The sequence below is a fragment of the Thamnophis sirtalis genome, unplaced genomic scaffold (genome assembly GCF_051295495.1).
Source record: "Thamnophis sirtalis isolate CommonGarterSnake01/CBP01778 unplaced genomic scaffold, rThaSir2_p1.2 scaffold_9, whole genome shotgun sequence".
NCBI lineage: Eukaryota > Metazoa > Chordata > Lepidosauria > Squamata > Natricidae > Thamnophis > Thamnophis sirtalis.
Window position 1 is genome coordinate 55,034,924 of NW_028261389.1, and position 23,022 is coordinate 55,057,945.

Sequence of the window (23,022 nt, forward strand, 5' to 3'; positions counted from 1 at the left end):
ATTCTCCCAGTATAAGGTTTGATGCCTTAACCATTAACATCAAACCAGTTTCCTAATATGCAAATTACATGCACAAAAGTGCAAACAAGGAGACATACACACCACATTAGTCATCCAGATACAAAGTACTGTGTAAGTACAAGACAGCTGTACATGTATCTTACATTATTTACAGCAGTATGTTCATCCTGATGTCCATTTTGTTTATTTGAATGAGCTTACAATGTATTACTGAGTAATATAACAGCTTCCAGATATGCATTTGGTTGTACATTCAATTTATACTCACTCTGATTGAACTAAAAAAAAAATCTATGGTACAACCAGGGAGTGTAGGAACTGAAGTTTAAGAGAATTGACTTGCCTTTTTTCTCTACCAGTTTTTCTTTTCACATACATACTATAATAACCAACATATAAATCAGCACAGTATCTTTTGATTTAAAATACTGTTTTTAAAGAGTAGCCCACTCTTTAAAAGGATTCAATATAAGGAAAAAAGGGGCAAGTGTAATATAATCCTTTCCTTTGTATCCTGGTTTTTTGTTTGTTTGTTTGTTTTGGAATGGGAAATCTCCACATATTGCATACTTTCCTGGGAAGATGATAATATGTCCTAATTAAAAAGACCTGCGATCCTGTAGAAAACTGGACATATACCCACACAAAACACACTATTGTTTATCTGCCAAATTGATTTCTTAAAATGGTACACTGGATCTTTAGAATTTATATCCTCAAAAGCTAAAATCCCTTTTCCTCATTAATTCTTCAAGGGTCCCAATTAATCTAATTCCAGGGTACGTCCTTGGTTCTCTATAGTATGTACAATACAGTTCTACAAAAAGGTTGAGGTATTTTATAGGCCTTGTTACTTTCTGATCTACAAATTTTAAAAAGAAATGAAAACATTTATCATTCAAATAAAAATACAAAACGCATTGCACATTTAGTTTTAAACATAAAAGCTTACTACTATATTGTGCATATATTAGCATCCTACATACAGAATAAAACATTAAGATAGAAAAAAAGAATCCCAAAACAATTTAAATAAAAAATGTTCTAGTAATTAACTATTATTTTTCACAAAACTGGTCTAATTATGTATCAGTCATGCTGAAATGAAAGGTCAATAACTACAGATGCATAATTTCCTTCTGATAGATTGCTATTTGAAAATAGGTTTATGACAATTATGTGATTAATTTCCTTTTATTAAACAGCATTATTAAACTTCATGATGCATTCATTTGTTTATTACTATTACTTTTCTGTTTAGTTTGAAATTAAGTGTGAATGCAATATAAGCTGAATAGAAAATTCAGATAGGTAAGCATTACTTTTTAAAATAGTTCCTGATTGCAGATTAATTGTATGGTGCCTGTGATATCTTGGAGATATATAATCACATCCACATCAAGAAAGCTCACAAATCTGAAGACATCTAACAATTTATGCTGCACGTCTGGATGAAGTAATAATGTACTCTGCAATCTTTTTGATCTTCCTTTGTTCCTTATCTTTACATTTTGTACTCAATTTATCAAATGTATTTCACATAATTATTATATGAGCCTTCATTCAGACTTCCACTGATGTGCTCAGTAACCTACCATAAGATGTTCTTATGGTATGCTGCCTATAGATTTTTGCATAGAAAATGAATTGACTTTTTTGAGAAATTCAAAGCATGATAAAGATTTCTATGCGTTTTTTTCCATACATATTTTTTTCTGCCATGAATAGCAATTATATTTATCAATTCCTCCAAATGAGAAAACTTCCTAATTCAACTATCAAATCGAAGTTTAATGAAGACGAGAAACTGTGAATGTAACCTTATCAATCGCCTGAATTTTGAAGGTTATATAGTTGCTGATGGATATTTAAGGAAAAGAGAACCAAGAAGTCCAGTGTAAAATGCATGTACTGAGCACATCAAGGTGTGAGAGAGAACTTTATCTAGCACAGCAGACTTAAAAACTCAGAATTTGAACTCCCATAGTTTAACATTAATGCTTAAAATTGTAGCTCAGCAATATTTATATGGCAAAGGAATAGCCCTCCCATGATGGACTAGATCAACATTCTGTCAGCAATTTCTGACATAAATTAAGAGCATGACATAAGAAAAAGAACTACTAGGTAAATCTAATTTACACTGACACCATTCACTAAACCGCTCCAATACCACTCTATCCTGGCTTTCCCACTCCTTGTTAATTAACGTAGGCTTTGTTCATATTTTTGTTCTGCAACTTAATCCTCATTTATTCTGTCTATATAGTCAAATTTTCTTGAAATGCTTCTTCTATATTCATGTTGTGTATCCAGTCTATATTCATTTATCTCCTATGAACAGAGGATCACTGTTTTACATAGCCATTTTCACTTATATCTGAACAGCATAATCTATTTCTCTATACTCTCCTCATTTATTCCAAAGTTAGCACAATTTGTTCTAAAACTCTATCCTTGGTTCTTTCATTAATATTATAGCCCAGTGATTGATCATCTGATTTTAGACCATGAGGCTCCCCAGTTAAAATTTGGATGCACCTTTTCTCCCTGCTCCAAGTATTGTGCTCTTCATCATGATAAAGTGCACCCAGATTTCAAGATGAAGAAAGAATACCAGAAGTGCACAAGAGTATATACTGTATTCTCTGCAAATTCATCTAAGACATGAAAGTCACCCCAGTAGCTCAGTTAAAGCAAGCTGTCATATTTATCAGGCCCAGAGATATAGAAAGGTGGTGGAGGCAGCTAATCATTTCAGTGACAATGGTAAAGGGATCATTTCATACTATGTGAGAGAAGACAATGATAAAACACACAAACCACCACAAATAACCATATAAAGAGATTTACATACTACCAGATGGTAGGCTCCTTAGATCGTCCCATTTCTCTATACCTGGACATTAAAAAATTTTTACCAAATGTTCCCTTCTTGCAGACTGTTTCTTAAGGCTGTGAATCTGAATTCTTGGTATAGGGTAATATTTATAATATGACTACAATTATTCTAAATAATTATGTTTCTCTAAGCATTAATAACATAGAGAACATTTAATAAAACAAGTGATTTGGTAGATTGGCTCAGAGATAACATTTGTCTCATTTTGAGATTCAATTTTTGTGATATAAAGCTGATACCACTTGTGTATGATAAAAATTAAACACATGCCAATGTAGTCTAGATAAAGATTTATTTCCAGAGTAAGAAATGTGCTGTCTTTGTATTACTAGATATTATATAGTTACCTCTAGGGAGAAAATAATAATAGAAACTGCTGATAAGTGTTAGAATTCAACATTCCTCTTTTAATTCAACATATTCTGAGAGAGATCTGAAGATTATTCAGAGCATAATGGTGTTTATGATGCAGCTAGATCAAAATCTTTGGAATACTTTGTTGCTGATGTTGCTGTGCAGGAAAATAAATCCAACGCTGAAAAGAAAGAATTATAATGGGAACATGGAACATGAACATGGGAAATTGAGCTCAGTAAAGAGATGAAATAAATTAACTACACATTTAGGCATCAGTGATAAAATCATCTAGAATTAACTCTTTTAGTTAGGAAACCATACTATTTACTACATAGGGCATGAAAAACGAAGGAGTAGTGTTGCTTTCATAGTTAGGAAGAGTATAATGTAGCAAAGACTGTTCTTGGATACAAAGCAGTCAGTGACTTTTGATGCAGACCTTGTGAGCATTTTTTTAATTTGAACATCAGTCAGGTTCCAATAGAAAAGAATGTATGTATGTATGTATGTATGTATGTATACATACATACATACATACATACATACATACATACATATATAAATATATATATATACTTATAGTCTCCCTTTATTATTTATCAGCACAAATGCAACACACACACATGTGTTTGTGTGTTTGTGTTTGTGTGTGTTGTGGCCCAGCAGGAGCCGTTGGAGTTGCCGATGGACTCCAATAGCGAGGGACCCTATGAGTCTGCTATGGAAGATGTGGAGGACCCTGGGCAGAGTTCAGACTCAGAGCAGTGACCAGAGAGGCTGGTTGGCCACCAGGAGGTGCCTGAGGCATGGAGCAGTGGTGAAGATCAAAGGGAGTTTGTCCCTGATGCCAGGCAAAGAAGGGCGGAGAAACAGAGGCAGCAGTTATGGAGACAGACTCATAAGAGATAATCAAGCCCAGGTGGTTGTGGCTTGGCTCCTCCCAAGAGAGTATATAAGAAGAGACTTTGGGAGGAGAGATTTTGCAGGACACAACCGTTCATACCAAGCTGGAGAAGTTCTTGTGTGTATTGTATCTCTTTATCTGTGGGAGTCTGGGTTGCTGCCAACGTCTTGCCTGTGAATAATTGCTGTGAATAAAGCGTGGCTAACAGTAAGCCTATGTCGGCGTTAATCACCAGATGGAGGGGGGGGGTCAGAATATATTACTATACAGTAATATATATATTACTGAATTCTTGGAGCTCTCTGAATTTGGCTGTTCTCTTACAGACATTTTGTTACCCAGCTAGGTAACATCATCAGAACAAGAGAGAGGAGATTTGCTAGCTGTTACATATATGATCGTTTCAATCAGAATAGAGCTGGAAGGGACCTTGGAACTCTTCTAGTCCACTTAAGCCTAGCTTTTTCTGCTAGGAGTATGGCCTTCTTTACAATTAGGATATTGTTACTTAACTGCTTTTCTATCTGGTGTTACTAGGCCAGTGATGGCTAACCTTTTTGATACTGTGTGCCCAAAGTGTGCGTACCCACCCAAGCACACACATGCACCCCCCTCACACATGCATGTGTGTCCCTCACACATGTGTCCCACCCCTTGCCCATTTTTGGCTTCCAGATTAGTCCAGATTTCCAGCCCAAACTGGGATGCGGGCGGTGTGGGTGCAAACCCCCAAAATGGAATGTGAGCATCCCGCACAGAGGCACCATGCAGAGTTAAGAATGGTGGTCAGAATGTCATGGTCTGGGTCTGCATGAGTGCTGCCAGCACTGGGGAGCTACAGTTCATTGAGGGAACCATGAATGCCAACATGGTTTGTGACATACTAAAGCAGAGCATGATTCCCTTCCTTCAGAGATTGGGCCGCAGGGCAGCAGGGCAGCATTCTAACATGATAATGATCCCAAACAGACCTCCAAAATGACCACTGTCTTGCTAAAGAAGCTGAGGGTAAAGGTGATGGACTGGCTAAGCATGCCTTCAGACCTAAACCCCATTGAGCATCTATGGGGCATCCTGAAATGAAAGGTGGAGGTGTGCGCGATGTCTAACATCCACCAGCTCCATGACATCATCATGGAAGAGTGGAAAAGGACTCCAGTGGCAACCTGTGAAGCTCTGGTCCACTCTATGCCCAAGAGGGTTAAGGCAGTGTTGGAAAATAATGGTGACCACACAAAATATTGACAGCTTGGGCCCCATTTGGACAATATCACTTACTGGTGTACTTTTGTTGCCAGCAATTTAGACATTAATGGCTGTGTGTTGTGTTATTTTGAAGGGACAACACATTTACATTGTTATACAAGCTTTATACTCACTACTTTACATTGTAGCCAAGTGTCATTTCTTCAGTGTTGTCACATGAAAAGATATACTTAAATATTTACAAAATGTGGGGGTGGGTGGGTGTACTCACTTCTGTGATATACTGTATATATGTATATATTTGAGCAGCAGGAGGAGAAATAACTTTATAATCAAAATTTGGGTTTGTGAGTTCTGCAAAATATATCTAATTCCTTATTTTTTTTCTGAAATTCCCTCTTTGAATTAAGTAAGACTGTTATTAGATTTTTCTGGGAAATTTTTCCATTTGCATAAATTTTGAATTGGATAATATATCGGTCAATGTTTCCAAGTGGTTCAAGACATCTTATACCATTATTGTTAAATGAGCTTATTTTTACCTAGCCTAGTAAAATGTAAATATTTCATAACAAAATAGAGAATAAAAATAATCTTTTGTGACAAGTTTTTCCCTGTCTGGTTATCTCCAAAGTGCGCGCCCATTGTCAGTTTAACAGGGTACTGCTTGTATAAACATTCATGTTTCGCCTGTTCCATGTAATAGTTTCTTGTATCGTATTTCTTCTGACCCCGCTATCTGAAACCAATTATAGGAGATCCATTTGGGCTGCATCTATTTTCATAAGAAGCCCAGGCAGCAGAGATGAATATCAACATCAAATATGATTCTGAGTGCTTTGTTATTTATGTTTCAGAGAGATTTTGTAGCCTTCAGCTCTCAAGAATGTGTCATGCTGTGCTGTTTATACATTGAAGATATTAATGACCATAGATGTCATTTTTCATTTTAAATCTCAAATGCAACAGGCTGATAGGTTAAACATTCCTGTTTTTAACAAAACAATATGAGTGACATCTGTTTCCGTTTAGAAAAAAGGAAATGAGAAAACATATCTTTAAAAAGAAGAAAATAATTTGTATACATTAAGTAGAAACTTCACTAAGTTGTTTTTTTAAAAAACTGTATAATTTATTAGTGTTAAAATAGGAAGAGTTTATATCACATGAAAAATGTGCTTGTGGATACAGATATAATTTTAGTATCTATAGGATTCAAATTTTAAAAATCATACAGACAAATTGACACAGTATAACCTAAATCTTCTCAAGAACAAGTCTCACCAACATCAGAGAAGTATTTTCCCTGTTAAGTATATCTCAGATCACAGCTTTAGATGATTCCATTTATTTGCATTTTGTTGCTAATTTTATTCGGCATATCTGAGTAATCTTTGATATTCTAAATACCTGTGGTTTTATTTGCTCATTTCTGAATTCTTAATAAGGAGATTGAGTTATTCTATCATAATTTCTGTCTTTTAGTCAATTAAATTACATACTAAAATCATTTAAACTATTGTGAAAAATAATTGTAAAAGCTGCTCTGATTTATTTGCTCCTTTAAACCACAGATCCATAACAAATCAGAACAACACTTTTCCTAGTTTGAAAATAATTCTATAGGATAAAGTTATTTCGGTTCCACCACAAAAGCACGTAGGACAAAATCGCGCTCGACAAAAGCGCGCTGTGACGTCATCACAGCGCGACGAAAAAGTTCGAAAAATGTAAAAATAAAGCGAAAACCTTACCCTAAGCCCCCCAAACCTAACCCTAAACCTAACCCTAAACCTAACTCTTAACCTAACCCTAAACCTAACACTAAACCTAACCGTTAAAGTAACGAAAAACCTAACGCTAACCGTTAACCTAACCCTAACGCTAACGCTCTAAAGCTAACCCTTAACCTAACCCTAACCCTAAACCTAACCCTTACCTTTATGTGAATCGGCTTGCTTTAATTTAATTTTTATTAATTTTTATTTGAATTTTTCGATCTTTTTCGTCGCGCTGTGATGACGTCAAAGGCGCGATTTTGTCGATCGTGCTTTTGTCGTCCGCGCTTTTGACGGGTCACGGTTATTTCCATATATGTTGACAAAACTTTAAATTTTGACCAATAATTCATACATTAAACTCCATTAAATTCCATGCATCATTCATAATTATACAATATTTTAAAAAGTCCCATGTGAAATAATACCATTTCCTTTTTTTAGAAATAAAATTGCACACAAATAAGTTGTGTGTGTGTATTTATTTATTTATCAGCACAAATACAACACACACACACACACACACACACACACACACACACACACACACACATATATATATATATATATATATATATATATATATATGTTATATTTTTTATGCTGATAAATAATAGCTGATGAGAGCTAAATAGCTTGAAATAGATCTATACTAGTCTCCCTTTATTTATTTATCAGCATAAAAAATATAACAAATGTAACAAGAAGGCAACAGTAAAAAATATTGGGTTTCTGTCTGGATGGTCTCTTGTGACGAGCCGAAGACAGAGAGTGGAAGTGTGACCTTCCTCCCATATTTGGGCATACCAGGGGTTGTGACTTTAAATATAAATATATATATATAAATAGTGTCACAACCCCTGGTATGCCCCAATTATGGGAGGAAGCTAACTGCTTCCATTATCTGTCTATCAGCTTGTTACAAGAGTCCATCACGACAGAAACCCAATATTTTTACTGTTGCCTTTGTTACATTTGTTGTATTTGTGCTGATAAATAAATATAGGGTATAGATCTATAGTATACATCTATTTCAAACTATTTAGTTCTCATCAGCTAGCCATACCCTTACTGGGATTCGAACCTGTGCTGTATTGCATCTTAGGCAGATGTCTTAACCATTGAGACACACACACACACACACACACACACACACACACACACACACATGTGTGTGTGTGTGTGTGTGTGGTATTTGTGCTAATAAATAAATAAAGGGAGACTAGTATAGATCTATTTCAAGCTATTTAGCTCTCATCAGCTAGCCATACCCTTACTAGGATTCGAAACTGTGTTGTATTACATCTTAGGCAGACGTCTTTGCCATTAAGCCACAGGTCCTCCTCCTTATCAGCTGAAGAAGGTATATATTTAGTGTCACAACCCCTGGTATGCCCCAATCTCCCTCCCTCCCTCCATATATACACACACATACATACATACATACATACACATACACACACACACACACACACACACACACACACATATATATATATATATATATATATAGATAGATAGAGAGAGAGAGAGAGAGAGAGAGAGAGAGAGAGAGAGAGAGAGATGAAATGTCAGACAATACAATAGAAAGCCTGTGATGCATTTCTGAAGAATAATTTGTTAAAATCCATTACCCAGTGAAATATATATGCAGTTACTATGTATGTAATAACTTATATAGCAAACATATAGTATGCCAAAGGACCCCTGCTGTCTTCAGGTACAATTGTTACAGAAACCCTGAACTACCATTCATAGTCAGTATAGATAGTAGCAAGGTACCATTAGTCTAACTTGCTGTATGACAATTTCCCTTTTATGTGTGCCAGCGTGTCCCATTTTCACTTTTTATGAGCCTTATCATGTTTTATAATGGGTGGAAATTATCTTTCTTCAAGGTGATGGTATACAGAAGTGTGAATTCTGTCTCCAATAAAAGTATCAAAAGTGTAGTCCATATTCTGTTGTTCTTATGTAATGTCTTCAGTGGATATCTCCATTATATGTTATAAAGATTCATATTTTTGCAGAAAGTTGATAAGAAATCTACAATCTGTTAAAAGCTTACAGAAAAATTAGTACTGCTAGATAAGTTTCCTGAAAATCCAGTTTGAGCATGTATATTTTTACTATTCCTTTCTAAAACAAATGCCCACACACTTCCTATGTCAATTTTAATCCTAATATAGCATTTCATATTCATTATAACTTACATTAATTAGTTCATATATTATAAATATAATCTTGGACTATATTAGTGGATTTTGATTCTGAGAAACTTAAAGCAGACTTAAAATACAGCTGCAAATTATAAATACACCAATATCAACATAATTTCAACAATTACAATTAAATAAATAATTGCTAATATAATTTGATAATATAACTCAGAAGATGAATTGGTACCATGTAAGCCACAAGTTAACAAGAACTTTTTTATTTCCTTCTTTTGATTAGTCAATAAAATATTTCTAGGAAATAAATGGTGTTTAGATGTAACTAAAAATTGGTACATTGTGTAGCAATCAAGTTATGATTTTTCAATTCGGTCGCCTTGCTGATTTATAATTACCTGGGGATGTAAAAAAAAAAATCCAACCAGAATGTTGTGGTAATGTGGCTATACTGAAAGGAGATATAATATTCAGTCTGGTATTAATGTCTTTTAGAAGGAGACAAATCCGTGTTCTTAGGAGCTGTGATAGAGCATGTAGCTTGTTTACTTTGGTTTGTTGTGTCTGCTTGTTTTTTCAGAAAACTTGCATGGAGCCAGACTGTAGCAGCCTTCTCTGTCTTTTCATAATTGATCAGGGGACGACTGCTTTCCCGAGGGTTAAGACGTGGCAACTTTTTCTGTTTGCTCAGCATCTCAATGCAGTAGTTCAAACATTGTTCACACCAGCTGGCAGTGTAATGCCATATGCACATCTTGTCAAAGCAACTGTTGTCATGGATACTAGAAACTACCTTAAAAACCATCTCATTTGCGTCTAAGCAAAACTACCATTCTTTATCAATTTGGTGACAATTTTTAGAATGAATACAATCCTAATAATATCTGAATTCTGAATTGCTCTCTCAGTGTCCTAATATTTTGTAGAAAAAGCTTAATATTTTATATAGTTTAATACTTTGGAATTCTAAAATTGTAACAACTACATTTGTTTAAAGTTAATACTTTTTCTGATAACTGGCATAGCTCCATATAATTCTGCTGTTCAAGTTTTATTTTACTTAATTCAAATGAACAAATGTAAATACTATATTTTGATTACCATGTTATCACCTACAGAAGCTAATCTGGTTGTTTAAATAGTGATTTCAGAGTTTAGTGAGAATGCAAATGAAAGCCACTTAATTTTATTTGGCATTAAAACTCCACTTTATTTTGTCAAAAGACAGATTTCTTTTTGAATTGTAGGTATAGAAACAGTTTTAATCTTCAACGAATATCCTTATTAATTCACATGCAAGATAATCTGATGTTGATTCGTCAAATTCAATTACAGCTTCCGGTATCACTTGAAGTCTACAGCTTTTAAAATTGTAAAGTGAAAATGCAAATTGAATGATGATTTACAAGGGTGTGAGCATTTTAGCTGAACACTTATAGACAAGTTCCTTGTGGAGATGAGGCTATTGATGCAGTTTATGGTTTTTCCTCTTCAAGCACTCTATACAAATTAATGTTATTTCCTTGAGGATTTGTTGCATATATATGTTTTTTTTCTTAAAATCTGATATACATACAATCTGTGGATTTTTCTTGCTGTGTTTAAAAAAGATGCATTTTTATTTACATAGGAAAAGGCAATTTTGCTTGAAAATCAGCATTAGGTAAGTTGCTACTGAAACATTTTTAACAAAATGCTTTAACTTTTATTTATTTCCATTTTGTCTCAACTTTCAGGCATTGCAGGCAGCCAGGCAGCTGCTTCTACAACAACAGACAAGTGGGCTGAAATCTCCTAAAAATAGTGATAAACAAAGACCACTTCAGGTTAGTAAAGCATCCTTACATCTTAAGCTTTATTTATAAAGAAAAGTACCCATACACACCTATATAACTATGCACATCTGTAATTTCCTGCTTGTGAACAAAATGCTTTGTCTTATATATTGGCAATGTAACTAATTAAGAAAGCATGCACAGATGTAAACAGAACAAGTTTCAATCTACTGTGCCAACAACCTTTCAACGTATACTATATCTGCGGGTTGTGCACATTGTTATCATAAACTAAACTGATAAATTTACAACAATGAAACAAATGATCTAAAATATCCAGAGGAAGCCCTTTTGCTATTCTGCACCTTCCTGCATTGGTTATATATTTAGGATCTTTTCTCTTTTCAAATATTATGTAAAAACTCTGAAAAAAATATGATTGCTTTATCACATATTAATTCATAAACTTTACAAATTATTAAATATGTATAATATTTTAAAGAAGCAAATTACATGTTCATATATATAAAATTAAGATTAAATATTATATTGATGCTTGATATTAACTTTTTGATACTTATTAAAACAATGAAAATAGGCATTGCTAGTGAGCTACTTCTAACTTCCTTTATTTGAAATAAATATTTATTTATCACTTGATGTTTCTTAAGATGAATACGTTTTTGGCAATAAAAATAATGGTGCTCTTCTCACAATGATCCATGTTTATTTCTAGTTTTTAAAAAAAATAAGCACAAGGTTTTTGTTGCAATTACACTTATTTGAGAAAATGCTACTATTATTTTCTTTAAATTAATTATTTGAAATATTACAAATTATACATATTCTGCTCCAAAGTGCTGCCCATAGCATTTTAAATGTTTGGACATTCCCTTCAGCCCCTCTGTTAGCTCTAATCAGAAAGTGTTTTTCTTTTTTTTTTGACCCAAGTCCTAAATACCAGTTGCTTGGGATGGTAAATATATGGGGTACTTGTTGCAATTTGAATACTATTTCATGGAGACTTGATAAATGTTTATCCCATCCTCATGGTATGGCTACCATGATATCTAGATATTGTGAAGGGTGATTTTTATAGCCAAAATGAGAGAGATGAAATATTTTTCAAGTACATTGGGGGACTTATGAATGAAACCAGCAAGTTTGGCAGGGTTGAATCTCACATAGAATTACTCCAAAAATCACTTCTACAACTATTGTATTTTTCTAGGACAATTATTTCTCCTGGGTTAAGCATCATTTATCTGCTTGTCTCATGTATGAATCAGCCATTTATGCAATGAGTAGGGTTGTCCAAATGCTGCTCAAAGACAGAGTTGGTTACATAACACCACCACTGAAATTAAGTAACAGCTAAGTGAATACTTTCTCAAGGAATACTGAAAATGTGGTGAAACCATAACTATAATATTCAAAATTAGATAATTATTATGAATTATAATTAGAATTTAGGGCCACAAATTAGCAGTTTAAACGTATGCTGTAAAAAGTACATATAACTTCAGTGGATCCATACATGCATTTGTGGAAGCTCCATTGCTGATTATCTTGGGTCATTCACAGATCACTGTGTTGCTCTATGGACCTCTGAAACTATCCAACGGAGATGGTAGCCTTGCTGTTGTTTCACGATGATGAAAGCTGTGAGTAAAGAGCCCCTGATTTTGCCAGTGTTGCATTTGCAATACTCAGTAAAATGTAGAAACTGTAGTGGCCCCTTATTTCAACTTCTCATTTTCTCTTTAACAAATAAGAGATTAAAAAGAATTTGGAAATTGTTATCTCAGGATAACAGATTGTTTAGGAAAGACCTAAGGAGAAAAAGAAAAGCCCCTGTTCAGACATAAAAGAAAAAAGATAGTTACCATGATTACAAAAAGTAATTGAATCAAAAGAACTCATATTCCCACCCACACTCTCCACAATTATGATGCAGCTTTGAAGAATAGTTTTAGTAGTTTTCACTTCTGTATAGTTTGGAATCTACCATATCATTCATATCCAACAATTATAGTTTATATTTACCTAGTTTATCAGAACAGTTAAAATATGACTCATAAAGTTGGCTTGTTTCAACAAAGAGGAGTGAAGGATTTTTTATGTAATTCTAATCTTGTTAATGAAACAGAGATCAGGAGTTTCTGCTTTCTACTTATGGCTGAACTGAAGCAAAAGTGTACATATCTGCTAATAGTCCTTTACTATCAGAATAATCTGTGGTTTATCTTTATGTCTATCTGCAGGTAATTAAGGGTACATAAGAAATAGTTTTTTATAACAAATTTTAGTAACTTGATTAATTGACATTAGGATTTATAATATGAATGATGCAAGTGTGATGGGAAGTATATAAATTTAATAAATAAAATAAATATGAAATTAATGGATAAATAATATAAATAAATGCTTTGTGGTTATTTATATGATGAAGTTATCTTCTTAAATGTCTAAGTAGTCCAACTCATTTAATAGCTCATGTAAAAAGTTTGTTTCAAGAAAAAAAGAGACATTTTGCAGAGTTCTAATTCTAAATGAATTTGATCATTGCAAACCCTGATCTGATTACATCAACTATAATTTCAAATACAATATGAATGTGGTTTTTTTGGAAATTGTACAATTGTTTGTGGTAGTTTTAGATAGAATTTCTGTTTATAAGTTTTATATATTGTTATTTTAAAAACAATTATGAAACTTATAAACAGAAATTCTAAGTTTCTTTTTGTTCTTGATTAAAATTTCATGTTTTTTATTTAATTTCTGTGCAAGCAGTAATATAATTTCTAATCTGAGCCTAAATTTTTTTAAAACTATAAGCTTTAGAGAGGAAATATGCTAATAAATCATAGAGTTTAAATATTTCTGACATTACCTATTTATGGAAAGCAAAGCATTGTTCATCCTTTAAGTGAGATTTAGCTCTACTATTTTGTAATATAGCCAAATCAATGGATTGCTTTAAAATAGCATTCTATTTTTAATACCAAGTTTAATATTATTTTCTGATAATTTCATTAAAATAACTTCATATAAAACAAACATTCAGACACAATATGTGAAGTGTAATCCTGCATTGCAGTCTCCCCATAGCAGTAGTGAGTTGCCATTTTTTTTACTACCAGTTCACTCCTGGCCATGCGCAAAAGAGACCAGGTAAGTGGGCGGAACCTCCCGCCGCCACTACTATCAGGCTGAACCGGGAGCAACACACCTCTGCACCATAGCCTTTAGAGTGTAGGTAGATTGCACTATTAAAATTACAAAGTAAATACCACTGCACTTAACTGCAGTGTATTCAGTTTTAGGATCAGTCTGCCTGTTATGAAGTGAGCTGACAGGACAGTCATCTAGATTTTTGACTTTAACATGTTGAACTGAAGTCAATGAGGCTTACACCCTAATTAGGGGGGTAAATTATAGCCTAAAAGGACCAGTATTATCCATCAAAAATTTAAATGTTCTCCTATATATTTTTAATTTTGCTGTTTGGCAGAAATTGGATGATCTGGCAAACTGCTTTATAAAAGTTTTAATAAAACTTTATATTTACCTCATCAGCAAAGAAATGAGAAATGAGGTAATATTCCAAAAATATTTTACAAAATGATTTGTATTGGAATTTATCCTTCCAAGACAGCTCATTTATCCATTTGCAGAAAAATTATCATATTCTCAGAAGAGCTAAAATACTGTTTTTTACATAAAGTTGTGTTTATGCCTTAAAATTAAACTTCGAAAAGTGTTAATCAATTCTCAGTCCAGAGCTATAGATGGGGATAAATTTTAAAATTTTATTTATGGATAGAAATATTTCTTTTAAACTTTTCAGATGTTGTAGGCAATTTTAATTAACTCTAATAACCTGAATAAGAAACACTATATATGTTGTCAAAAGCTACATAAAATATACCTTTTAAAGTTTATTTGATTGATGCCATACAATTCCAAACAGCTGATAGTACACTAAAACAATTTAAAAACAAATAAGACAGTATAACACAATATAAGGCGAGAGGGGTGGCATATAAATTTAATATAAGCAAATAAATAATGTATAGCATTATAGTGTAAGAGAGAGAGTTTGTGTATGTGTATGGATGATTTTTTTCAGGTTTTCAGAGGATTTTTTTGTACATGCGATATAATATAGAACTCAAGTATCCTATGGAAAAGCTCTTGGAAGAAGGATTAATATTCTTATATGTTCAAATGGTATGTGTAATGAGCCTCCTGTTCAAACCATGTGATGAAGTAACTCTGTCAGTTGAAGTGTCTTCTGTGTATGCAGATATTTGTTAAAATGAAGTTGGGAGGGTCTCAAAATGCCTCTGTAGAGCCTTCCAGCATACATTGCTATATTGCAGATTTGAGGAGAGGCATTCGTGTGAAATGCCCTGTCAAATAATTTGCACGGGCCTAGCAATAGCATACATTACTGACTACTTTTGCATTTGAAGGTACTAAAATATTTTTCTTGAGCATTTTCTTAAAATCTTGTCAGTGAATTAAGGTAGCATTAAACAATAATTAAACAGTATGGTGGCTCCAGTAATACTTGCTTTATATAGAAGACCTCCCAAGTTAAATTCTTGTAGGAAAGACTAAGGAATTGGCAGTCTTGTGATCTTCATAGTACCCTCTGTCTAGATAAGTATTATTTTATAACAAATTAAAAATAGAACACCATGCAACTAAAAATATCATTGTCAGGATACCAAGAACTGGATTAGAACAAGTAGTATTATTGAGTCTATTTCGTACAGTGGTATCTACAATAATCAACAATAGCTTTTCTGGTTTTCAAACTTTCTATTTATTTTTAATTTGTTATAAAAATAATGTCTTTTCAAAGATAATGGGGGAAAGCTACACATAACAACTTTTTAGAATAAAATGTTAATTAAAATTCAAAAGCTTGTTGTAGATTTATATAATTCCAGTGGGTCCTAATAAAGATATCGATATATTTTAGATTATAGGCTTGGTCAGTTCGCTTTCTAATGTATTCATCATATACCATTTTAATTTGTAGAAAAACTCTGGATTTATTGTTGGCTTTCTTTTCTTTTTCTTTTTAGTCCTTGAATCTCTCTTTTATCTCTTACTTTAAGTATCATCAATTGTGTCTGTGTTGTCATATGCAGATTTGATCATCTTTATTTCTTATCCAGATGTCAGGATGCTTCCCACATAAACCAATTGCTAACAAGTTCTAGATTATACCTTCCATCCTACTGCAGGCTGAGTAACACTCTGTGAATAATGAATTACAGAAACCTTTCTGGTGAACTATTTTTGGCATCGGGGAGTTACTGGTTCATTAACTTTGCTTTCCTATGTCTGAATCATTATTATCTCCAGTTCTGTAGCTACTTTTTAGCAAAGGAATTACAGTACATTCCTGTACATTTATATTCAGAAGTAAGTCCCATTAAGTTTAATGGAGCTTATTCCCACATAAATGGATATAGCAATACTTAACTGTCTGGCCTATTAGCACCAGCAAATTAGCTTCGTATCTTGCTGGTTACTTCCGCATTACGAGTCATGTGTCATAAAATCATGATTTTGAAAACAAAGGGTTATACTGATGTGTACTAAACATGTTGTATAAATATCCAGCTGTTCAGACCATCGAATGCCTTGGGCAGCTTTTGTTTGTGTATATGAATACTCAATTACATAATCATTTTTCAGACACTGGTTACATAAATAACTTGAAGATAAATAAGAATATAAATAAATTAAAAGTATCTTTATTTTAATTACTTGATGTATATCTTATTAGTTAGATAAGAAAAAAATAAATTTATGAGTATATATTCATTGCTGTATATCACCTATTAACTTATAAATACCAAATTTGGTAAATAAGCTTTAAGAACAAGGAGGCTAAAATCACATTGTATCATATGACTACATTTGGTAACTTAAAAAGCAAATATATAAGAAGTAAAATAAATATTCAATAGTGGACACTATAAAAATGAGTATGATTCTCAAAGCAGCTACACAAATAGTCTGAACATGAAGTTAGCAAATTTTACAAGATTAAAAATTGAATAACCAGATGATGTAGAAATATTAGTGGGAACTCTTCAAAGATTCTTGAGCACATGCTTAAAGTGAAATAACATAAAATAAGGTGGAAATGCAAGTTAACACTCTCTAAAAACACTGACACTTCTGATAGTGGCACATTATCTTAAAGTTGCAATCTTGACATCTCCCTGACTTGGGTGTTACTGCACTTTCTCAGATGAAAGCCCAAAGGCATTCATGGGTTGCTACAATAGGGAGGGGGGAATGAGAGAGAGAGAGAGAGATTGAACACAACACTGAATACTAAAAGTCATGATTACAGGTTCTTAGTTTAACTAGAAATCCAGAGTTTCTGGATTTATCTATTTATTAAATAAATTAATCCAGATTAATTTATCAATAAAAATTATCACATTTATTTATTTCCATCTCACATTTCAAAATGACTCTGAGAAAATTTCACAAATATGAAATATAATGTGGGTGTTGGGAAAACATGAATATCTACTTATTCCCATGTCTAATAAAAATACCTCTGTGTATAGCTAGTGAATTAACCTGATTGTCAATGATGAATCTAGATACGTAATATTAAAGGAACTCTTCTGCACAGAATGATTTCACATAGAAAAAAATATAAACTTGCTTATATTATCCAAATCCTGTAAAATATAGTGACATTTTGTTATAATGGTTAATTGTGAGTGGTGGTGGGGGGTATATTTAAAATACAGTGGAGAGTTACAGTTAACATGGCCATTCACTCTGGAGATTTTATTCAAGAGATGAAATTCATGGTAGCTGACAAACTTAGCTGGTGTTGATCTTGATGCACGTCAAGTTCTTCCCAAGAGCCTATGATATCATAATGTATTAGCACATTATGTGTGCAGGTCCAAGCAGTGTGACCTTTTGTAATTGATAGATGGAAATTTTATTAATAAGTGTTGTCCAAGATTTTTTGGTATGGTACCCAATATGCCAATTATCACTGGAACCCTCACTGCTGGTTTATGCCATAATCTTTCAATTTCAATTTTCAGAGCTGGATATTTAGTGATCTTTTCCAATTCTTTGGCTTCTATTCTAGTATAGGTAGTTCTTTACATAATGACTGTAATTGAGCGTGGAATTGCAATAATAAGTCATTGCAGTCAAAAGAGATACTCATGTGGCCAGAAATAATTTTCTGACCTTTTTCAGAATTGTTAAGTGAATGTGTGGCTGTTAAGCAAACCTATTTATTTATCTGAATTGACATTTTTTTATCAGAAACCAACAAGAACACTGGAAACTAGCAAAAAACATTGTGAATCATGGTCACATTACCATGGAATGTCATGACAGGTTACAAAGCTAACCCACCCAACATGCAGTCACATGACTATGGAGGTGTGTAATGCAATTATTTATAATGGCTAGGAATTCTTTATGGCAGTGGTCTCCAATCTTTCTGGTTTTGTGGACTGGTGGAGGTAGGAAGAAGGAATGTTTCCACATGTGCGGTATGCAGATCCATTTGAACATAAATTTAAATAAAATATAAAAAATTGTCAATCATCAAATCAATTTCAATTACTGATTTTTCCATAAAGCTTCAGCTCATCCATATAAAGCAAATGGAGGATTTTGTTAGCTATTTTTTGCTATTTGGTAGCCAGGATTTTTTTTCTTCAAAAATCACTGAAAGTGGGATCACACACAGCAATAACAAATAATAGAAATGTTAATGAGACACCCTGAAAATACATCTCCAAATGTTAACAAGCCCATGTCTTTCATCTCCAATCATCTAGTCTTCAACTGCTTCATTATTTTTTCTATAAACATTTTATTGTTTTTACTGACACCAGCTGTTTCAAAACATTTTATGATCTAACTATGTGATAATAAATCAAATACCTTTTTATAATTAATCAAGACAATAGGTAAATGTCTTTTTTGCCATTTGCAATTCTCTCAAAACATAAATCAGAAGTTGATCTTTTGTATCACTACTTTTCCTTTTATTTCCTTTCTGTTCTGCTGAAGGATATTTTCTTCCAAATAATGTTGGATGCTGTTATTATTATGATTTGTCGCACAATCAGCCAGATGTTCAAACTGGATTTTTTTAATGCCAGTAGTGCTTTTGAAATTGCACCCAAGGGTTCTATTACTATTGATAGTACCTTTTCTTTTCTTTGCCATAGTCATTCTATTTCTATTTGCAGGTCTTTATATTATGTTATCTTCTCTCATTCTTTCTCTTCTCTCTGCTTCATTCTCTTGATATATTCACTTCTAACCTTTTTCTTAACTTCAGTCTGCTTAATGTTGTCAACTTGAAGGATGCCCAGTTATGTGTAGTGATCATCGTGATCCAGACTTTTGATGTCATTTCCACAAGGCATCTTGATTTCTTCAGTTTTCGCTATTTAAGGGTAAATATGGTATATTTGTAAGCTTGTAACGTTTGTCCAGTCCAAACTCCACTGCAATATTTTGGTGGTAATATGGATAGTATTGAAGTATGACTCTATTTCAATTGGTGTTTTTTTCATATAGCTTCAGATCACCCGTGTAAAGGAGATGGGATAGCCTGGTAGATGTTTCTGATGTTTGATGGACATGGCCTGAGTTATTTAATATTTTGGACAGAGGAATTATTATACTAGTTATTATGTTTGTGCCACAGTCAGCCAGATGTTCAGGCTGAATTTTGCATTTTTGTCCTTTGGTCTAATTCTTCCTAATGATCTGAGATAGGCAGATGTGGATATGTTAAAGGTATCATCACAAGAGGTAAATTCTAGTAATTTGGTCAATGCCAATGGTGCTTTGGGAATTGCATCCAAGGCACCTTATTACTATTGGTACTACCTTTGCTTTTTTCACAGCCATTCTTTTTTTATTTGCAGGTCTTTGTATTTTGTTATCTTCTCCTGTTCTTTCTCTTCTGTTCTGCTGTCTCCAGGTACTGCCGCATCCATTATCCATATATTTTGGTCTTTCTTATCGGAAATTTTTAAATCCGGGGTGTTATGTGGCAGATGTCTTTCTGTTTGAATTTGAAAGTACCGGAGCACTTTAGTTTCTTCATTTTCTATTACTTTCTCTGTTTTATGGTCACATCAGGTTTTGCTTATAGACAAAGGCATTCCTTGCAGATCTTCCAATGTTCCAATTGTTGCTACTTTATCATGCTGTTGTTTATAGTCTCTCTGTTCTTGTCTCACCTTACCAGGTGGTCCAATATTTTATCAGCTTCTTTATAGAGGTGAGGTTTGCTGTCTGTTGCTGGCTTCTCAGTTCTGTATGCATTTATTCTTAAGGCTTGGTCTTATGCAGCTAGAATTAATCCCAGTTTGTCTTTCTTCAAATTTCCTGCTCTTAGCCATTGCCAAGTCTTGTTATTGTCTGCTTTGTCCAGATTACTGAAGATTGAATTAGATTAATCACCATCCCCATATACAGAAAAGGACATAGGAATAACCCAATTAATTTCTGCCAATAATTTATGAATTATATTTTTAGTGAACAGCCATAGGTTAGATAGTACATGATAAATTTAGGTTTCTCTGCATAAAATCCTTTAACCTCATTGAAGTTCAAAGTCCTTCCCAATATGAATCAAATCAATATGAGATAGCAGCATTGGAATATTTTGTGGGAGGTGCAAGATAAATAAGTTATTACCTACTTTCACCTGTCACCCATTAATTCATGTCTTTATATAGCATGCAGCAGTTTTATTTAAAATATAAATAAAAAAACATTATTACATTTAAACATCTTAGAACTAACTCAGTACTGCTAATTTTATGACATTTCGGTGTTTCACAGTATACTTATACTTAATTTTTAAAATAAATTATTTTGTGACTTGATTTGCTCATTAACATAAGTTCTATTGAACCCTCTAATGATTATTCCACAGCATGTTCTGAGAAAGGGAGTTTCCCTATCAGTTGCTTTTATCATAATTTCATACACTAACACTCCAGAAAGTGAATGAGATTTAAATATTGTGTATTGAAAATCAGTGCCACATGAAATTTTGATTCTCACTGCTATTTTGTATTATGTAACTTTGCACTGGAAGTCATACTGAATTGTGCATAAATTCCAATTCTAAACAAGTTTCAGTTAACCTGATTGATGATAGATAAAACATTCTTTACAAATGCCGCCAACAATTTGGCATCCTCCAGTTGTGTTAGTACTGCAACTTTCAGAATGGCTCAAGAGAATATTGGCTAAGGATGCTAGCAGTACTCGTGATCAGCACATCTGTAGAAAAGAGGAAGGTCAGGGAAGGAGTTAACATTATCTAAAGCAGCAGCATGTTTTGCTCAGACTCATGTGAAAACTTGAGAAAATACAGGCTGGTTTACTGAACTGCAAAGTGATGTTGTGCTTGTCCACAATACAAACAATTTATTCCTGAATTATATTTAGAATCTGCCCAATAGTTCTAATGCTAAGGGAAATGAATTTATGACCAATGATCAGTGATTAATTTCATTATTTTAAAGGTCACTAGTTTTAAATTTAAATGCTCAAAATTTTAAAAAACTACCGTAACTGCAAAAAGCAGCATATAAAGCATCCAATAGTGATTGTGCTAATAATGATGCAAATTGTAAGATGTTACACTGTAGCTTATTAACATTTTGTCTGTAAATAGCATGTGAATATTTTTCAGTCTTCATGGTTTGGCTTTTTATTACTTGAATATAATTAGTAGAGTCTATATAGTTGTAGTTGTATAGTCTAGAGCACAATATAGTTGTAGAGTCTAGAGTTGGGAACGACTAGCACATATTTGCGAGTGGAACCTTTACCTTATAGTTTGTAGGAGGTACCTTAGCCTAATAATCTATAATAATATTGAGTTTAATATTTCTTAAATTAATAAAATGACTATTGTCAGAAGAAACTGAACACAATGAAAAAGATCCAAATATTTATTATTACATTGTTATTAATGCTAAATATAAGTTATCCCACCCAAAAAAGAAAAGAAAAAGGGTGTCTTATGATGTAACCCTCAGGGAAAATGCTAGAGTGCATAAATTAGAGTGCACAACCAGTTACCCATTCAGATTATTGTGATATGATTTGTCATGCAGCTGCTTCAAATTAAAAACAGGTGTAGAAAGCAGATTATGCAAATAGTTATATTAATATAATTGTCAAATTGGTGTGTTTATCACCATGATTTTAAAGAGTACGCCATACTCTTATTTTAAATGGAAATTACGTTTATTCTTGAAAACTACTATTGGATAATAAGTTTATATATTAAAAAACCTTTGATTTTGACACTTTTGTAGTGATTTGTTTAGTAAATACTATGTAGAAATATTGTTGTACTTTTTTGACATTTGCTAATCATAGCAATGAAATCTTCATAAAACTTAGGTGATCAGTTTTCAACATTCATTTTTATTGAGCTTGACTATCTTTACATATTATGGAAACACTGACTTGGGAATCTAGTTTGTTTTAATTGGATGCTTAATGTAATACAGAAAATATTGAATTATATATTGCAGAACTATGCTTTTTTTAGCCCCATATGCATGTTTATTTCTCAGATGTAAGCCTCTGTAAAAAAGTAGCAGTGGAAATATGTGTAAAACTTTCTACAAGTATATGAAGTTAAGAAACAAAGATTGTATGGATTGATTTCCAATTATTCTTATGTGTTGTTTAAAAAATTGCATACAATTATGTTAAATAGTAATGTGGATGAAGCTAATTGATATAAAAACTGTCCTTCAGCAATTAGAATTGAAAGTTAATAAATCCAAATACTGTAATGTTTTTGGCATCAAGACAATATAATTTGAAAAAT

At 32.9% G+C, this 23,022-nt stretch overlaps 1 protein-coding gene across 1 annotated transcript in view; it reads left to right on the plus strand.

Moving 5' to 3' along the window:
* Positions 1-23,022, plus strand: part of FOXP2 (forkhead box P2) — a 254,422-nt gene that overhangs the window by 79,516 nt on the left and 151,884 nt on the right. The window contains exon 3 of the mRNA XM_087723631.1: positions 11,079-11,168. Coding sequence (XP_087579757.1) covers positions 11,079-11,168 — 90 coding nt within the window. The remainder of the gene's footprint in view (positions 1-11,078; positions 11,169-23,022) is intronic.